Consider the following 21,339-nt stretch of genomic DNA (forward strand, 5'->3'; position numbering starts at 1 on the left):
GCAACTCATATTTTGCTTGGGCAGCTTACAGCCAAATAGTATGAATATTGATTTCTCTAACTTTTAAGTAACCCCCCGCCATTCCCTCTCTCTCCATCCCTCCCCCACCCAAGTCGCCCCAGCTTCTCGTTTTCACCAAACAAAGAGTTAACAATGGCCTGTTTCCTTGATCACCATGACTTTTTTGCGTTCCTTTCATCCATTGTTCTTAATCTCTCTACATCATTGCGTACATCTCTCATTTCCCTTTTCCCTGACTAGTTTGAAATAGGGTCTCGACCCAAAACATCACCCATTCCTTCTCTTCAGAGATGCTGCCTGTCCCGCTGAGTTTCTCCAGCTTTTTGTGTCTATCTTTGGTCACAGGGAGAATGTGGGAACTTGGCTAATTCTCTTCGGAATGTTTGACCATTGGACCTGTTCTCTTACAATGCCCAAGCCTCCAGGTGAACTTCCTACAATTAATTATAGATTCAGAAAGTTATACAGGAAGTAGACGGGCCCTTCGGCCCCACTCGTCCATGCCAACCAGCAAACTATGCTAATCCAATTTCCCATATGGGCCCATATCCTTCTAAACCATTCCCATCCATGTATCTGTCCAAATGTGCTTTATATGTATACCTGCCTCTACCACCTTCTCGGGAAGCTTGTGCCACATTTCCACCCAGAAAAAAGTTGCCCCTCGAGTCCTCTTCAATTCTTGCCTTAAACCTGTGCCCTCTAGTTGTAGACTCCCATACCCTGGGGGAAAATGACTCTGACTGTCTCCTCTATCTATGCCCCTCCATGAGGTCACCCCTCAACTTTCATTGCTCCAGGGAAGTCATTCCTAGCCTATCTAATCTCTACTTATGAATTAAACCCTCTAGTCCAGGAAACATTCACATGAATCTTTCCTTGCCTTTTCCAACTTAATCACATCCTTATGCTACAAATGATTTGTATTAATATATAAACTTGGTATCTTCACATCTAAAAGTAGTCATTAATTCAACCATGCATCGTGGGAACTCAGCTGCCATGTATATTGCTAATTCTGCAGAATTGTGGAAGCGATTTGGACTAATCCTTTCATATTAAAAAAATTGCGAGGTGAAATCTTTCCAGGTGCAAGATCTGGACTTCCCTTGGGATTCAGCCAGCTGACGATGTGCGAAGCAAAGCTGACTGAGGATCAAAACGGCTTGTCTTTTTGTATGTAATTGTGACTCAGTGGACCATAACCTGCCCTCAGTGCCTTGGGACCCTGGCTCCGAGAATAGAGAACATAGAAAAGTACAGCATAGGAACAGACCCATCTGCGGCAATGTCAATGCCGAACATAATGGCAAAATAACCTGTAGACTGACAAAAAGCTGGAGGGCCATCGAGTCCACTCCACCATTCAATCGTGCCTGTCTTTCCACCATAACCCTTGACACCCATTCCAATCAAGAATGTGTCTTCAATCAAGAAAAGTATGCTAAATACCCGTACGCTTGTGTCAAAACGAAAGATAGACACGAAATGCTGGAGTAACTCAGCGGGACAGGCAGCATCTCTGGAGAGAAGGAATGGATGACGTTTCAGGTCGAGACCCGAAACGTCACCCATTCCATCCCTGCCTGTCCCGCTGAATTACTCCAGCATTTTGTATCTATCTTCGATTTAAACCAGCATCTGCCGTTCCTTCCTACAGCTTGTGTCGAAACAGCAGATGGGTATTTTAAGTAAGTAGAAGTTGAAATGCATTGCTGCAAAATGCAGAAAGCCAAGTGACACAACCGGAGCTGATTACATTCCAAATGATGCTTGCATTTCCCTAACTCCAGGTATATTCCCTGCCATCAGATATAAGCACTGGATCAGCCTCTGGCTGGTTCAAAAGCAGAGTAAAAGCACAATAAAACTCTCTCATAGAATTCAACTCATATATTATTAAAACAGATGATACCAGTGAGTTATATCAAGGCTTCATCCAATCTTGCTGGGTCAGATGCCTGTTATAAATTACACGCCTCTCGTTCCTCCATTCTTTAATCATTTATCGTGCCACTGTTGTCTTGCTTCTTCCCAAGTCTGATCTGTTCTCTATGACATAACACCTTTATGACAAGGACAGGATGTAACCTCATCGGGGTGCAGATGTGTACAACAATCTAACCTTAATATGGCATATTTCTGTGACCCGGCATGAATAATTTCTTAGCAAAACATGCGGTCACATTGTCCAATAAAAATCCCAGAAAACAAAAAAAAGACATTGCCATTAGAAGAGTATGACTGTACCTTCGATAAAACTTAGGTGAGTAAGAATGATCTGAGGGAACCAAATACATTGCTAAAGGCTTGACTGTGTAAATGGTTGATATTTATCTTACTGCAAAAGTCTAGAGGTTGTGATGACAATCTCAATACAAGTGGTTGGTTATGTTGAAACAAGATGAGGATTCCTTAATCCAGAGGGTCATGAATCATTAGAATTATTTATTCCTGAGGGGTGTGGGAGCTCATCAATTGGGCCGTGGAGGGCAGAGGACTATAGATTTTGGATCCTAAGGGAACTGAGGGACGAGGATGGTGATGAATGCGGAATTGAAGGAGGAAATGGATCGAATGAATGGCGATAAAGGAAAATCTAAACCAGTAGTTGCAGGAACTCTGAAATGAAACCAGAAGCAGCATTAAACTCTCAGATAGAATGTATCTATATAAAGCAAAACAGTTAATATTTCATGTGTAGGAAGGAAGTGCAGATGCTGGTTTACACTGAAGACAGACACATAATGCCTTGAGTAACTCAGCGGGATAGACGACATCACTGGGGAGAAGGAATGGGTGACGTTTCAGGATGAGATCCTCCCTCAGACTCATGTCAATTTCATGTCTGCAATGGGTGACACAGTGGCGCAGCGGTAGAGTTGCAGCCTTACTGCGCCAGAGACACAGGCTCGATGCTGACCACGGATGCTGTCTGTACGGAGTTTGTACGTTCTCCCTGTGACCACCCGGGTTTTCTTTGAGTGCTCCAGTTTCCTCCCACACTCCAAAGACGTACAGGTTTGTAGGTTAATTGGGTTTGGTAAGTTGTAAAATTGTCCCTAGTGTGTGTAGGGTAGTGTACAGGGCGATCGCTGGTCGGCGTGGACTCGGTGGACCGAAGGGTTCTTTTCGCACTGCATCTCTAAAGTCTAAATTCTTTGCAAACTTAAAGCACTGCTTTTACATTTCATCAAATGAGTGAGATCAAAATGTAGACAATATCAAGAATATAAAATGGATGCATCATAAGATCGGCTTATACATACCAGAAAACAGACCAGAGCTGGCATGACTTGTCTATTGCCAAAGCCTAGAAGAAAGAAATAAAACAAAACATTTTGGCATCCTGCTTCAGGCTGGCCGAAATCACGTCAATAAATCTGAAAGAACAGCAAATAGAAACACAAAGACGTTCTACCTCTGTACATGTTGATTATTTTGTTTAACTCTCTTCAAGTACAGAGAGTTAAAAAAAAAAGTTTAATATTTCTAGGTTCTCAAACAGAATACTAATGCGATCAATTGTGAAACACTGCATGAAAGAGAAAGAGTTTAAACCAGAAAGAGTGAATTAATAAGATGAGAATTTTCTAATTTGCGCAAGAAATCTGATGCTTATTTCTAACTGACCTGGCCCAACGTAGAAGACTCAGTTTTATTTAGTATAGACAATAGACAATAGACAATAGGTGCAGGAGTAGGCCATTCGGCCCTTCGAGCCAGCACCACCATTCAATGTGATCATGGCTGATCATGCCTACTTTACTTTAGAGATACAGCTCGGAAACTGGATCTTCGGCCCACAGAGTCCACACCAATCAGCAATCCCCGCAGTCTAACACAATCGTCACACTAGGAATAATTTTACCCCAAAAATTAACCTAAAAACATGTAAGTCTTTGGAGTGTGGAAGGAAACCGGAGCACTTGGAGAAAACGTACGCAGACACGGGAAGAACGTACAATCTCTTTACAGGCAGCACCTGTAATCAGGATCGAACCCAGGTCCCTGGCGCTGTAAAGCAGCAGCTCTACTGCTGCGCCACCGTGCCACCTTCTGTTTGCTTCATTTGTTTTATCGGAGTTAAGTGAGTTTTGAATTGAGCTTAGTTTATTGTCATGTGCATCGCGGTGCACTGGAAAGCTGTTGTTGCGTGTTAACCAGTCAGCAGAAAGACTATACATGATTGGACATCTGCTGATTGTTCAAGGAGTTATTTGTTCACATTTTTAAAATGTTAACCTTTGCTTCCAGATCCCCTTTTTATCTTTCCCCAGACATTAGCAACTGGTAACAAACTGGCAACTGGTACCAGGCCAGATCTGGAATGATTTTTCTGTTACCAAAGCCACCAACCAACAACGGGCCTGGTAAAAGACTGTACAATCCTAAAAATGCATGAGCAAGTCTCAGCAATTGCACACAACATTAGGAGTCTTAGTACACCAAATTATGACCCATTATCTTAATCCTCAAGGGTTACCATTGAAAGCCCAAATTACTACTGAGTTGCTCGTAACAATTGAAAGGAAATCTAAATAATACATTGTGGGAGATAATCTCGGTCTAATTATGACTTTAAAGATGGATTCCATTTTAAAATTCACAATCCATAATGGAATTCCCAAAACAATTTGCCAAATTAAAATTCTAAATCATTCCCAGTCCCGCATTAGCTTTTGTTAATCTTATATATAGCTGAATATTAAAACTGGCATGAATCCAGAAGTGAAAATTTCTGCTTGGTGCCCAGAGCTTCCCTCACCATTTGGTCAGTATTGTTTTCCGTTTTTCTGATAACGATTATTGATTTGTTTGTTTACATTTACAGAGAACCTGTCTACGTAAACCTGCTAAGCTCTGATTGCATTCTGTCCTCTTTTGCAAGATTTGCACCCCCATCAAAGATCACAGGTGGCACGGTGGTGCAGCGGTAGAGTTGTGTCCTTACAGCACTTGCAGCGCTGGAGACCCGGGTTCGATCCCGACTATGGGTGCTGTCTGCAAGGAGTTTGTTTCAGTACATAAGAATGAATTAAGATATGATACTTATGTAACAATGGGTGTAGAAGCCTTAAAGGATACTCCCAAAGTATTAGTGTCATGTTGAGTACTGAACCAGCTGGAACTGGTTTGCTATCTGAGAGCAGACACGCTGAAAAATATTTTCTTTATCCCACTCTCTAAGTTCCTGTTTAATAAAGTGGTGGTGTAGCAGTAGAGCTATTGCCTCACAGCGCCATAGTCCCAGATCCCGAATACAGGTGCTGTCTGTACGGAGTTTGTACGTTCTCCCCGTGACCGCGTGGGTTTTTCCCGAGATGTACACTCCAAAGATGTACAGGTTAGTAGGTTAATTGGCTTTGTGTACATGTAAATTGTCCCTCATGTGTGTAGGATAGCGTTAGTATGCGGGGATCACTGGTCGGTGCAGACATGGTGGGCCGAAGGACCAGTTTCCACGCTGTATCTCCAAACTAAACTAAACACAGATAGGCAAAAATGCTGGAGAAACTCAGTGGGCGAGTCAGCATCTATGGAGCGAAGGATCAGGCGACGTTTCGGCTCGAGACCCGAAATGTCACCTATTCCTTCGCTCCATAGATGCTGCCTCGCTCGCTGAGTTTCTCCAGCTTTTTTGTCTACCTTTGATTTTTCCAGCATCTGCAGTTCTTTCTTAAACATAAACACAGAGAGGAATAAGTTATTTGGCCAATTATCGTTCTACTGACACTTTAAAGATGTATACATTTTCCAAAATAATAGAGTAATTGAGCTCACAGGCCCTTTGGCGCACCTTGTCCTGACAAACCCAAGCCTCTCATGCTTCTTATCAAATCTCTGTTCAGTTGGCCTTTTTCTTCAGTGAAAACAGAACCAATTTATCCAATTTCCCTTTATAAATCAAGCCCTCTAATCTTGCAAGCTTCTTGTGAATATTTTCTGTACCCTAATGTATTTACACTCTTCTTATAGTGAGGTACCTGAACTGCATACAATAATGCAATTGCAGCCTGACCAATGTCTTGCAAAATTGCAACATCACATCCTATATCTTATATTCAATGGAGACCCAAGGAACTTCAGATGCTGCAATCTTGCGTTAAAAAAAAAAAAATTATGGCGTAACTCAATGGATCAGGCAGGTTCTGTGGAGCTTTAGTTTAGAGATGCAGCGTGGAAACATGCTCTTCGACCCACCGAGTCAGCACCAACCAGCGATCCCCGCACATTAACACTACCCTAACACTAGGGCCAATTTACATTTATACCAAGCTAATTAACCTACAGACCTGTACGTCTTTTGAGTGTAGGAGGAAACCAAAGATCTCTGAGAAAACCTAGGCAGTTATGGGGTGAACGTCCAAACTCCATACAGAGAGCACCCGTAGTCGGGATTGAACCTGCGTCTCTGCTACTACAAATGCTGTTCGGCAGCAACTCTACTGTTGCGCCACTGTGCCGCCCCTAGGAACCTTAAAGGGTTCCTAGTTGAAACTTTGCAGACCCATATGGATCGGGCAGCTTCTGTGGAGGGAACGGACAGACGACTTTTCGGGTCGGCGCCCTTATTCAGTTTGAAGAAGGGTCCCAACTCGAAACGTCGCCTATCCGTATCCTCCACAGAAGCTGCCTGGCTGATATGGATATGCAAAATTTCAAGTGGGAATCTTTCTTGTAACTGAAGAAGGGTCCCTATCCAACCTGACATTTGTCCAATCCTTTTCTAAATGCTGCCCGACCCACTGAGTTTCTCCAGCGCTTGGTGTCTATCTTTGGTATAAACCAGCATCTGCAGTTCCCTCCGACACACTTTGTGTTTTATTCTTATATTCAATATGTGTAATATGAAAGGTCCGATATAAATGCGTCTTCATTTTTTTTCCCGTAAAGATGAGGCTGCGTAAATGTTAACGTGAACCTTTCTGTGTGTGGATAATGCATCGCAGAATATGTATTTTGTCTCTTTGGTGGTTTAGTGAAGCAGAAGGAATGGCTGTATTCCAAACGGGGGGATATGTTGCTGTGTGTGTGCAACGCTTGTGCTGTGGGACAGTGGCAAGATCCATTCAGATTCCATTCTGATCTCAGGAGAGGCATGTGCCAGCAGTCAGCTTTGAGAACACATTTGAGATTAGTCTCAATTTAGCTGCATGCACATGCAATATGTTTCCCATCTGTGGCTGTGTTTTGACTCTAAATAATAGTCAATCCTTGATTTAAGCTAATGGAAGGAACTCAGTAAAACCTGACAAAAACTTTGTGTGAGAGAGATTCACTTAATCTCTGAGACCTGCAATGGACAATCCTTCAGTCAACTTCTCACAGGCACAACTATATCCTTAACCATTTGCGGTTACCACAGGTAATTTACTGGATTCTTACACATTCCATAATGCCTTTCACAGAATTTCCCTTGAATGTCATAATGGTGCTGATTATATTTCTTCAGAGAGCAGAGAAGAGAAACAATTATCACGACAAATATTTCATGAGTAGTTTTATGTACAGGGGGGTTTAAATTGTCTCCAATGATGGGTAGATTTTGCTGTGTGCCAATTAGGTTTCTCACAGTAGGGCCATTTTAAATCTGTGGTCTGCGTGTTTGTGTGCCATGCATAATGCATGTGTCTTCCCTCGAAGAAAGCTGCAAATTGACAAACAGGCCCTGACCTGGCCTTTGCATTGTTGAGATGAACACCGAGGTGAAAGAGACCTTTTGTTGCCACAAATATTTCCCTCAGGCATTATTTTTAATTCATTTTGAGCGACAACAGCAAAGTTGCTTTTTTATTTCTCGATCGCGCGTCAATAGTTGCCCTTGGAAAGGTGATGACAGCTACCTTTGTGGAAGGGTCTCGATCCGAAACATCACCCATTCCTTCTCTCCAGAGAAGCTGCCTGACCCGCTGAGTTACTCCAGCTTTTTGTGTTTACCTTTGTGCAGCATTGTTTCAAAATATGTGAAGGTACTCCCATAATATCGGTAGTGGCAGGTAAGTCTAGGGTTTTGATGTAGCAATGGTGAAGGAATGACTCAGCGGGTGAGGCAGCATCTATGGAGCGAAGGAATAGGTGACGTTTCAGGTCGAGACTCTTTTTCAGTCTGAAGAAAGGTTTCGACCCGAAACACCACCTATTTCTCCGCTCCATAGATGCTGCCTCACCGGCTGAGTTTCTCCAGCATATTTGTCCACCTTTGATTTTTCCAGCATTGCAGTTTTTTCATAAACAATGGTAAAGGCCACACAGACTCATTTCACCCCTGCCATCGGGAAGAAGGTGCAGGATCCTGAAATCTGTAACGTCCAGCTTCAGGAAAACTCTTTCAAGTTCAATAAGATAATTATTGATTAGTACGTGTCAGAGGTAATGGGAAGAAGGTAGTGGAATGGGATTAGGAGGGAGAGATAGATCAGCCATAATTGAATGGCAGAGTAGATCTGATGGGCCAAATGGCCTAACTCTACTCCTATTCCTTATGACTTTATGAAAAGCTTCATCCCGATGGCCGTTAGACTATTTTACTTCGGAGTCACGTGAGTGACTACGTGAAGACCCCGCCAGCACGCATGCGCGGCATATCGTCTATGCGCATTGCAGCGACAGGCGGGGGAAGATCGTTCCTGCGGCAAAATTGAAAAATGAACCTAGAAGGTAAGAAAACTTATTCTGAGGTCATATTTCTTCCCCTTGCTGTGCTTTGTGTTCAGCACTTTGGGCAAGGGGAAGAAAAACGGGTCGCGTTTTAATGGCTGCGGGGAACTGTGAAAGTTCCGACAGCCCGACAGCTGGCGACCAGCGGCACCTGGACCGCAGTCTGCGGTCCACAGTCACGTAAATTCAGTGCAGCTCAGCCCAGCGCCGCGAGCTGTACACCCGGAAACAGCGCAGCGGGCTGGAGGCAAGCAGAACAAGAGTCAGTCCGGCCGATAGACTGGGGGGAGTCCAGCCAGGAGGACGCGCTGCCCAAGGGCAGTGGAAGTGACCGTCTGGAGCAGTTGCTGAGGTCCACTTACCGACTTTAACTCTGCTAAGCCGAGTCCAGCGCCGCGAGCTGTATAGCTCGAATCAGCGCAGCGGGCTGGAGGCAAAGCCCAGCAGGAGTCGGCCCGGCCGATCATACTCATCTGAGGACGCGCTGCCCGAGTGCAGCAGAGGTGCCGCCTCTCCTGCGTAAGCGGTTGATGGAGCAAATGCTCCAACGTGACTTGCTCCGGGAGATGGAGCAAGCTCACTATGGGAGTCTTTGCACTCCCATAACAGCACCTTATTGAGGGCTGTCAAACAATGCATCTCCCTCGACAGAGGAGAGCATTGTGGCCCAGGGCTGGGCTGGTCTTGAAGAAGGGGACGTGGCTGAAGAAAACGGCAGTGTGCTGGGGGTGCAGGATCCTAAGGAGCTACTGGGAGTGGTCACCAAATTTGCGGATCACCGGAATCAGGAGTACCATTGCAGACCAAGCTGGCAGCCAGCATTGACTACCTGTACTTCCATCCTCTGCAGGAACAGGTAGTTAACAAAACTACGGAGAAGTATATGCCTCTTGTGAACTTTACTTCGTTAAAAGTGCCGGCAGTAAACAATGCGATCTGGGGGTACAGTGGGACTGGCATAAGAACCCAGGAGGTCAAACTACAGAAGATTCTAAAACTTCTGACAGCAGGCATATCATTGGTTGATCGTTCAGTCGATGGTACAGAGATGACGGACACTCAGCAGGGCACTGGCATTGCTCCGCAATACCCAGTATGAAATCAATTGCTTGCGAGAGCACAGTAAACCTGCACTAAACCCCAAATTTGCAGGGTTGTGCGAAACAGCTGCAACACAACCGCAGATACTGCTGTTTGGAGGGGAAACTTGTCTAAACAAGTAAAAGAGCTTGACGAAGAGTTTAAAGCCGTCGGGCACATGAGGGCGTCATCAGCAACGGGCAGACCACACACCTCAGACGGCAGCACCCCTATGCATCCACCAGCAGGCATCAACACCAGGATGCTGGTGAAAGCATGAGGGCCGAGCAGCAACCACTAAGGTCCTTTTTAGGCCAAGGCCCAGAGCGACCCTCATGGAAAATGTGCCAACCCCGCACTCCGGCACCTCTTCCGCAGAAGAGGCAGAAGCTGAAGAAGAGGTAGGTGGATCTGGTTCCTTCTAGAACACAAAAGGTGTAGGACCTGTACTAAAAGGGGGAACGTTACACTTGTTTTGGGAGGCATGGAGGTCTATTACCACTGTGGAAACATTGTTACTGCCAAACAATTAGTTTCAGAGGGATACTCCATGGCATGCATTGATCTAAAAGATGCATACTATTCAGTACCCATACATAGGGATCATTGTCGATACCTAAAATTTAACTGGATGGGGCAACAATGGCAGTATATAGCGTTGCCTAATGGATTAAACTTCAGCCCCAAGACTGTTTACCAAGATATTAAAACAGGCCTTGGCAATACTTAGGAAACAAAACATATTGTCATGGCATATCTTGATGATATATCAATTGTGGGGAAAACCCTGGAACTAGCTAAATCAGCAGTTTTAGCTACCAAACATTGGTTGGAAACTCTGGGGTCCATCCATCCAGATAAATCTAAGTTGACGCCATCCACAACTATGGACTATCTGGGATTCACAATTAACATTATCCACATGTCTGTAACATTGCCAAAGAGTAAAGCAGCAGACTTGGTGGAAGCCGGCAACAAAATTAATTGTTACAAAATAAACCATCTATTCGACAGGTGGCAAGAGTAATTGGGAAACTAGTAGCAGCATTTCCAGCTACTCAGTTTGAACCATGCATTATTAAAGCTCAAAAAGTGCAAAAGTGCAAGCGCTAAAACACCTTGCAGGTCACTTTGATCGACCTATGCAGTTACTAGCCAAAGCAATTTCGGAGTTACAATGGTGGAAGGGAAATATTTGGCATAGTTCCAACCCCATCATTATTAGTAACCATCATTCACATTACAAACGGAGGTCAGCGCTCATGGCTGGGGAGCTACTAACACTATATCCAGAACTGGTGGTAGATGGAACATTAGGAATCATCATTACTAAAAACACTGGGTATAAATTATTTAGAGATGTTGGGTGCGTTTCATGGGCTAAAAGCCTACTGTTCACAATGCACCATCTGCATGTCCGCCTACAAATTGATAATACCACAGTGGTGGCATATATTAATCATATGGGTGGAATAAAATCGATATCATGTGTCAATCTGGCCAATACAATCTGGGAATATGGGAGTCGTATTGCTCAAGGACTGGTGTTGTGTATAATACAGCTACAATCACCAACGTCCTGGAAATTCCTGTCCAGCCTTCATATACAATACAATATTTGTCATAGATGAAGGACTGAGCTGCAGCGCTATAATTGCGCTAGGAGTGCCCTGTCAGCTTACTGGTGGCAGGCACCACAACAACTCTCCATGGGATCTCACCATCTAGTTGCCAAACTTATGAGGGTTATTTACAACACTAACCCTCCTAGAGCGAGGTACTCCCAGATCTGGGACGTCAGTGTTGTACTAACATTGCTAAGGGGTTGGTCACCAGCAATGTCCCTGTCCCTGGAAAAGCTCACATTAAAAACAGTATGCTGATGGCACTGGTCTCAGCTCAAAGGGTCCAGTCTCTACATAAACTGAGACTGGACAATATGATAGCATCTCCAGAAAAGATAACTTTTGCATCTTGGAGCTGGTTAAACAAGATAGACCAGGAACATCAGGATAAATTTTGGAATTCCAGGCATACCCATCTGACACCCGACTGTGTGTAATGACACACCTTCTACTATACCTTAAGACTACTAAAACTTTAAGAGGTAGTAAATTGGCACTATGGGTCAGCTATAAACAGCCTAATGGCCGGGTATCAGCACAGACCATCGCTAGATGGCTCAGACAGGTTTTGGGAGCTGCTGGGATGGATACTGACATTTTAAATCTCCACAAGGGCAGCAGCAACATCGGCAGCTAGACATGGAAGTGCTTATGGACCATATCCTGGCAACAGCAGGATGGTCTAGAGAGAAGACCTTCCAATTATTTTATAATAAGCCAATAACCAAACCTGCGGTGTTGCAGAATCAAGTTTGAATTCTGTAATATATTTAGCCCAAGGGAGCATTATTTTGTTAAAATAAATTGTTATTGTTTGAATTTGATTCATGTCTGAATACGATAACATACTTCCTCCCTTGGATGACTTCGGTAGTGAGTGAAGCGTGGATTTGTTCCACGGCATGAAATCACGTTACTCCGAAGTTAAATAGTAAGATTAAACTAGAACTTACCAGTTTGAAGTTTGATCTCTATTTTATGAGGAGTTACGTCGAGGGATTACGTGCCCTCCACGCCCATCCTCTTATAAAGGTCAACTGGTATCCTAGTTCTTCTTATCTTACTATGTTTATTTCAACTACTATTACTGTGATTCCACACCGCTGCTTTGAAGAATGTCGAGCTTGTGTGCTGGCGGGGTCTTCACGTATTCCCTCGACGTAACTCCTCATAAATAAAGATCAAACTTCAAACTGGTAAGTTCTCATTTAATCTTACTATTAAACACTACACCCTCAAATAAGCTCTGAACGACATAGACTATTATTATTACCATTGCACTAATATTGTTTGTTTGATTCTTAAATGCGTGTGTGTGTGTAAATACACACACTGAACTTTTTTTTCTCATTGATTATATTGTTTACAGTGTACTATGTTTACATATTCTGTTGTGCTGCTGCGAGTAAGAATTTCATTGTTCTATCTGGGACATATGACAATAAAACACTCTTGCCTCTTGACTCTTGAAATTTTGGATAGTGAGTCTCTTCAGATTCAAACTGATGAGATTAGATTATCTTGGCATCATGTTCGGCACAGACATTGTGGTCCAAAGGGCCTGTTCCTGTATTGTATTGTTTTAAGTTCTATATATGTCCTTCCAGTTGGAAACCAAGTGTCTGGTGACCCACTAAGTCTGTGTAGTAGAAGAATCAGCAACCTGAAGGGTACCTATGCCAATGGAGTGTCACTAAAGGTAACCAATGTCGGGAGCTAGACACAAAATGCTGGAGTAACTTAGCGGGCCAGGCAGCATCTCTGCAGAGAAGGAATGGGTGACATTTCGGGTCGATACCCTTCTTCAGGAGTGATTTGTGATGTCCTCCTGACACGGCAATAATCCCATGAATGTGCAATTTAGTTTAGTTTAGATTAGTTTTGTTTAGTTTTGAGTTAAGGGCCTGTCCCACTGTACGAGGTAATTCAAGAGTTCTCACGAGTTCGCCCCTGATTCGAGTTCATGTAATGTACGTAGCGGGTACGTAGGGGCTCGTACAAGTAAAAAGTAACAATTTTTTTCATCACTATTTTTTACTCGTGGACATTTCTCACAGTGTTGAAAAAACGCCACGAGTTTACTGGATTTCCCGAGTACCTACCGTTACTCGTACAAACCGCTATGTGACATCCACGAGCTCCTACGTACCCGCTACGTACATTACACAAGCTCAAATCAGGAGAGAACTCGGGAGAACTCCTGAATTACCTCGTACAGTGGGACAGGCCCTTTACAGTGTGATAACAGGCTGCCCTTCGGCCCACTGATTCCACGCAGACCAATGATCACCTGTTCACACTAGTTCTGTGTTATCCCAGTTTCGCATCCTACACATGAGCGGCAATTTACAGAAGCTAATTAACCTGCCATCTGCACATCTTTTGGAATGTGGGAGGAAACTGGAACACCCGGTAAAACCCATGCGGTCACAGGGAGAAGGTACACATCCCGTACAGACAGCACCTGTAGTCAGGATCGATCCTGGGTCTCTGGTGCTGTAAGGTAGGAGCTCTCCTCACTGGGCTGCCCAGTTAAAGGTCACGTGTGAGAGATGTACACTACACTGGAGCAAACGGTTGGGTTTCTTCAGCCTGGAGAAGGGTCTCGACTCAAAACGTCACCCATCCTTTTTCTCCAGAGATGCTGCCTGACCCGCTGAGTTACTCCAGCTTTTTGTTTCTATCTCAAGTTTCTGAACCCTCTCTTATCAGAAAATCAATTTAACCCAACATACGGGATGTCCCGGCTAATACGGGGCAGTTGGCAACCCTAGTCCAAGATGAAACATAAAAATTGGAAGGCAGTTTGTGACAGATGAATTCTGAATTGTGAAATAAACAATATACTTACTGGGAGATGTATACAGTGGGTGGTTGATGTAATAAGCCATCCATGCAGTAAATCCCCAGTAGAAGGCACAGCCCTGGAAATAGCGAAACAATAATATTGAACACCCTTTATGGCTTTAAAATGTCTTCAATACAATTAACCTTTGAGTAAATCGACTTCTACAATTTCTAACTCCAGAAGTGACTATTTTCAACGGTTGCTCAAACATCAGTTTGTATCATCAATATAAAGAAAATAGTTGATCAATATACTTTGAGAGGAAATTAGATTATGGCCTCTCTTTCCAGTTGTGCCCTTTTCAAACAAACCCTAGGCATAGACTTACAGTACCTCTGTTACTTGCCACAAAACACATAATAGAAGAAATAGATTTGAACCTCAACTAATTAAACTTTATCCTCAAGGAGAAGTGTGATCGGTCAGTGCCTGCAAGGTGTGTGGCAAGATAATGCAAGCTGGTTCATGCATTCAATCCTCTCCTCCCTCTTTGCATCCGTGCAGTTAAGGCCAAGTCTTGCTGCACCACATTGTTGAATGTTCAAACTTCTCTACAGTTCAGCAAGGAATGGAAAACTCTGCCTTAGAAAAAGCTCAAGTTTCTGAAGAAGGGTCTCGACACAAAACATCACCAATTCCTACTCTCCAGAGATGCTGCCTTTCCCGCTGAGTTACTCCAGCTTTTTGTTTCTGAAGTTTATGAAAAGTCTCTAACTCCAAGTATCCCTTGCTTTCCCTCTCTCCATCCCTCCCTCTGCATAGTTCTCCGACCAGTCTGACTGTCTCCCTGATTAAATTTTATTTCTGTATCATACATGGTTTCATATCTCTGTATCATTATGCTTTGTTGTCACCTACCCCTAACTAACAATATGCTACATTTTCCTTGATCTTTGTCCACTTACATCCCTTATTTTCACACCTTACTGATTTAGGACTTAAGGGCCTGTCCCACCAGCATGCAATAGCATGCGTCTAGCGCGACCAAACGTGGTCGCTTGAGGCGTACGGCCTCGCGGGGCCGGTCCCACTTTGATCGGCGGAGGCGTATGGAGTTGGGTGAGGCTGGTCCTGACATCACGCGGGGCACCAAAAATCTTGCAATGTTCAAAAATCCCGCGCGACAACGGCCTGTCGGCCCGCAGCCGCATCAAGGCCGTACACAGTCGCATCGAGGCCGTACGCCTCAAGCAACCACGTTTGGACGCGCTAGACGCATGCGATCGCATGCTGGTGGGACTGGGACTGGCCCTTTAGACAGGGTAAAACCTGTTCAACATGGAGGGTGCGGAACCTTTGGGATTCAAGTCAAGTCAAGTCAAGTCAAGTTTATTTGTCACATACACATACGAGATGTGCAGTGAAATGAAAGTGGCAATGCTCGCGGACTTTTGTGCAAAAGACAAACAACCAAACAACCAAACAAACTATAAACACAATCATAACACACATATTCTTTTACATAATAAATAATGGAAGGAAAAACATTCAGTAGAGTTAGTCCCTGGTGAGATAGGCGTTTTACAGTCCGAATGGCCTCTGGGAAGAAACTCCTTCTCAACCTCTCCGTTCTCATCGCATGGCAACGGAGGCGTTTGCCTGACCGTAGCAGCTGGAACAGTCCGTGGCAGGGGTGGAAGGGGTCTCTCATGATATTGTTGGCTCTGGAGTTGCACCTCCTGATGTATAGTTCCTGCAGGGTGGCAAGTGAACTTCCCATAGTGCGTTCTGTACCCAGGATGGGTGTGGCGATTCAATCCCCAGAGTTCATTCAAAACAGAGAGTGGGAGACATAGTTCTCGATATGAATCAGGGTAGATAGGCACAAAATGTTGGAGAAACTCAACGGGACAAGCAGCATCTCTGGAGAGAAGGGATGGGTGGCGTTTCGGGTTGAGACTCTTCTTCAGACTGAAGTAACCTGTTATACAGTCAAATTTCTAGACTTAATTGATAGAGCTCCATGGCTTCCTATTGAGCATGGTCTGCCTTCACAGTGAAATAATATTTTGGATTAAGTTATCTCTCTTCCGTATACATTGCTTTAGCTTCACTGAATTAACATAACAGGTAATTTAATCAGCAATGGAAAAATAATTCAGACTGAAGAAGGGTCTCGACCTGAAACGTCACCCATCCATTCTCTCCAGACGTGCTGACGGTCCCGTTGAGTTACTCCAACATTTTGTGTCTATCTTCGGTGTAAACTAGCATTTGCAATTCCTTCTTACACATATGAACCAGGAAACGTGGGGGATACTGTGGAGCTAATGTGGAAAAACCATTATAATCTTGATAAATAACAGCGCAGACCCAAAGGGCTGCTTGACATGACCCTCTTACTGATTCTCGTGTTCCCCTGACATTTCCGAGGTTGTGGGGTGATTTGTCCTGACCCAGAAACCACACCAAAGTGCACAGTATCGTAAGACTGCAAATAGCTGCAATTACAGGGAAAGTGACTGGGAAACCATATTGACATCGATGATTGAGGCACATAACGCTGGATAAAAAAACCTCTTATGCAGCCAAATATCTAGACTTAATTGATAGATCTCAATGGCTTCCTATTGAGTGAGGGTCTGCCTTTACGGTGAAATAATATTGTGGATTAAGTTATCTCTCTTCCATACACATTGCTTTATCTTCGCTGAACTAACATAAACGGTAATTTAATTTAAGATATTGCACAGAAAAAAGAATTCTGTGCAATATGTATGCACTTCTTCATACATTTTCCAATTACAAAATAAACCAATTTTTAATGTCTAAAAAGATAATAAAATGGGTTTCTTTTATTTATGAAAATAAAACTAACAAAATGCTAATGTGGCTATGCGCAGCAATCTGACTCTCATTTTTTTTTAAAGAAAAAAGATAAACTGGGTAAATCCTAAGGGAAATAAAAGGCAGATTACATGTTGGTCCCAGCTCTGTTCCAACCTATCTATCTGCTCTGTGCTTTGCTCAGCATCAGTGCTATGCTCCTGCGACGTTATAATGGCTCTCTGTAAAACAAAATATCGAAGCCTCAGATAAAGATTTATTGAAACAACCTGCTGATGCTGTCGGATTTTTGGCACGCTGAAGATGATGAAAGATTAAAGAAGGAAATAACGTTGGAAGGCACAATAAAACCGCAGGTGGTGGCGGTGAAGGTCGGGGAGGGAGGAAGGAAGCACAAAAAAGCGAAAGACTTTGCAAATGGAGTCCATTTAACGGCTGAGTATTGCGTTGTGCCAATGCCTACCTTCAGCAGCTTCTCCAGAGCAGTATTCTCGTTGGAGAAGCAGTGCAGGAAGAGTGTTTCGAGGATCTGCTTGGTGTAGTGAAGAGAATGGCAGAGACAAGCCAAGCTTGATGATGAGGCAGAGGGAATGAAAAAGGCAAATATCAGTTGAAAAGAACTAATGCGAGTTGCGAATTTAATGTTCACAATCCAGGAGCAAAAGCCCTTTTCTGCTTATTGAATCATCATGACCATCCAGTTTAAAATTTTTTTTTAATTCTTGACAGACTGAAATCTGGATGGTACTTTTGATTCCAGAAATTGTCTTGAGACGATAGGCTAACATATTCTGCAGAACCATAAACCACACCAGAGTCAGAGTCATCAGGCATAAGGCACACAGATGGCAATGTCATTCCCCAATGACAAAAGCAAGATGTTTAGGCGTTTGAATAGCTTTCAAACTCTGATAAATGGTCTAATTGCCCAGTTTCAAACCCACATTTTTTAAACACATTCACAGTCCAATTGCAAACCCTTCTTTTAAACACAGATTACAGAACACAAGGCGGCACGGTGGCGCAGCAGTAGAGTTGCGGCCTTACAGCGCCAGAGTCCCGGGTTCGTTCTCGACTATGTGTGTTGTCTGTACAGAAACTCTGTAATGAAAGTTTGTACGTTCTCCCCGTGACCACGTGGGTTTTCTCCGAGATCTTCGGTTTCCTCCTACACTCCAAAGACATACAGGTTTGTAGGTTAATTGGGTTGGTATAAATTTCAATTGTTCCTAATGTGTGTAGGATGGTTTTACATGCAGGGATCGCAGGTTGGCGCAGACTCATTGGAACAAAGGGCCTGTTTCCAGGCTGTATCTCTAAACTAAACTAAACTAAAAATCATGATCAGCACATCTGTCTAATATAAACAATGCTACGGTGGATGTTGATATATAAAAGAAGATACAAAATGCTGGAGTAACTCAGTTGGTCAGGCATCATCTCTGGAGAACACGGACAGTTGACATTTTTGGTCAGGACCTTTCTTAGACATCTGTTTGACAGGCAGTCATTTGTTACATTGCAAACACATGTTTAACATTAGTTGTAGTACTGCCACTGAGTTAAGTATTAAAAATACCACGTCAGTTAGCCCTTGCCCGTGGAAATTAGAGATTCTTCTCCAAGATCCGGCTTGTTGCTGGATGGAGAAGCTGTTTTCTGATGGTCCAGGTCATGCCCTTCATCCTATGGAGGCAATATAACTCTCAGGTCAAATGTAGAAACAACAAACTGCAAACGCTGGTTTACAAAAAAAGCACAGAGTGTTGGAGCAAATCAGCGGGTCAGGCAGATTCCCCGGAGAACATGGATAGATGACGTTCTGGGTCGGGACCCTTCCTCAGACTGAGGCCAATTACTATGGGGCTAATCAAAGATTATGGGATGCTTAGAACCATTGAACAAGCAGTTATGTCTCCTTAGACCATGAACTAATCTGTGAATCCTTTCAATTATTTCATATTACCGGGTCCTGTTTATGCTCATGTATTGGACTAAATAATATTGGACTATTTTGCAGGTACATTGACCAAAATAAAACCGACCACATTCTTCTTTTATGTATCATGGATGATGGAATACCTCATTCCCCAAAGACTTGGGACTTTAGAGATACAGAGTGGAAACAGGACCTTTAGCCCGCCAATTCCATGCTAACCAGCAATCACCCAGTACACGAACACTATCCAGCACATTGGGGACAATTTACAATTTTACAGAAGCCAATTAACCTACAAACCTGCACGTCTTTCTAGTGTGGGAGGACACCGCAGCACCCGCAGAAAGCCAACAGGGAGAATGCACAAACTTCGTACAGACAGCACCCGTAGTGAGGATCTCACCTGGGTCTCTGGCACTGGAAGGCAGCAACTCTATGATTGTGCCACCATGCCAAAGTTCCCTGCCTCTGATGTGATGATGCAGATACCGTAATTATACACCTAATCCTGTTAAATATCTGGACAAAGATAGACAATAGACAATAGACAATACGTGCAGGAGTAGGCCATTCGGCCCTTCGAGCAAGCACCGCCATTCAATGTGATCATAGCTGATCATCCCCAATCAGTACCCTGTTCCTGCCTTCTCCCCAGATCCCATGACTGTGCTATCTTTAAGAGCCCTATCTAGCTCTCTCTTGAAAGTATCCAGAGAACCGGCCTCCACCGCCCTCTGAGGCAAAGAATTCCACAGACTCACAACTCTCTGTGTGAAAAGGTGTTTCATCATCTCAGTTCTAAATGGCTTGCCCCTTATTCTTAAACTGTGGCCCCTGGTTCTGGACTCCCCCAACACCGGGAACATGTTTCCTGCCTCTTGCGTGTCCAAACCCTTAATAAACCTATATGTTTCAATAAAATACCCTCTCATCCTTCTAAATTCCAGAGTATACAAGCCCAGCCACTCCATTCTCTCAGCGTATGACAGTCCCACCATCCCGGAAATTAACCTTGTGAACCTACGCTGCACTCCTTCGATAGCAAGACCCCTGGTTGAGTTGAAAAGTTAGGGCAGCTAAGTATTTATCTTGCCTAACGCACGTGTGGTTCAAATCTTGCATGACAATTATCAGCCTGCGGCTTAGGTGTGTTACAAGAAAGAGAAGGCCCCCTCTGCATTTCCCAACAATGTTCGACAATGTTATTCCTTTTATCCTGTATCAGTACACTGTGGACGGCTTGTAATCATGTATTGTCATTCCACTGACTGGATAATACACAACAAAAATCTTTTCACTGTACCTTGGTACACGCAACAATAAACTAAGCTAAACTAATAGGAGGTCTGATGAAGGGTCTCAAACCCGAAGCGTTGACTCAAATTATTTTCCCACAGATGCAGCCAGACCTGCCGAGTGTTTCCTGTGTTTTCTGTTGTTATTTTTGTACAGCACAAGCTTTATTTATGGAGCAGGAAAGAGTTTCTACACCTTTGAAATGTGTCTGGTTTCAGCCGATCGGGGAAAATAAATTGGACTTTTGCGACAAAGTCAGGAATTGTGTTTCAGGCATCGCGGCCAAGAGGTAAACAAAACATTGTTTTACAATTAAAGCAGGAGATTCAGGATACATGCGAGAAAAAAACCCCAGTGCAGGTTAGTGTGTGCAGCCTTGGGTAAGCATTCATTACAACCATCTTTCTTACACAGAGGAACAAATTGCTTAAGCTGCAGGCATAAATTCATTTTGAGGGAATGATGAGTAATTATCGAGCCGCGGTTATAATTCAGTTGGGACTGGGAACAAAGTGCACCAGATTATAGAGTATCCAGCAATGATGGGGAGCCTGGTCAGAGGGGAGGATTATTCAGTGATTTAGGATGTAATCCTTTCAATGATAACGGTGCAAATAACAGGAGACAGGAAGGCAGTGGAGAATTTGTAGGTAAAGTTAATTAAGGGTATAGTCAAGAGTTGTCTGCGGCTAAGGATTGATAAAACGTTCAGATGTGGAGTTGGAGCAGCATGTTTGTGAAACCAAAATAGTTTCACTGAAGAGAATCAACAAAAGTAACTGTTAAATTTGATCATGTCAACAAGCTCACGTTGAAAAGCTGGTGAGTTGTTTGTGATTGTAGCTCAATCAGAGAAAGGGAGGGAATTCTTTAAGGGCCTGTCCCACTTGGCCGTCATTTCCGCGTCACGCAGATGGCACGCGAAGATTTTGTACATCACAAAATCCTGGGACGCCGCGCGCAGCTGTGTGTCACAGCCTGTGTCATCACACACCATGCACACGTAATGCGCACCATGCGCACGTAAAACGCACCATGCGTGCATCACGTGCATGTCACGACGCGAGCGTCGTGTGTCGTGA

At 43.8% G+C, this 21,339-nt stretch overlaps 1 protein-coding gene across 2 annotated transcripts in view; it reads right to left on the reverse strand.

The window, feature by feature from the left end:
* The window catches only part of tecrl (trans-2,3-enoyl-CoA reductase like), a 126,649-nt gene that overhangs the window by 13,320 nt on the left and 91,990 nt on the right, over nt 1–21,339 (reverse strand). For both annotated transcript variants that reach the window (XM_033018415.1, XM_033018416.1), the window contains exons 6-8: nt 17,486–17,591; nt 14,239–14,311; nt 3,291–3,334 (exon numbers count right to left, since the gene is read on the reverse strand). In XM_033018415.1, coding sequence (XP_032874306.1) covers nt 3,291–3,334; nt 14,239–14,311; nt 17,486–17,591 — 223 coding nt within the window. The remainder of the gene's footprint in view (nt 1–3,290; nt 3,335–14,238; nt 14,312–17,485; nt 17,592–21,339) is intronic.

The sequence above is a fragment of the Amblyraja radiata genome, chromosome 3, assembly GCF_010909765.2.
Source record: "Amblyraja radiata isolate CabotCenter1 chromosome 3, sAmbRad1.1.pri, whole genome shotgun sequence".
NCBI classification, from domain to species: Eukaryota; Metazoa; Chordata; class Chondrichthyes; order Rajiformes; family Rajidae; genus Amblyraja; species Amblyraja radiata.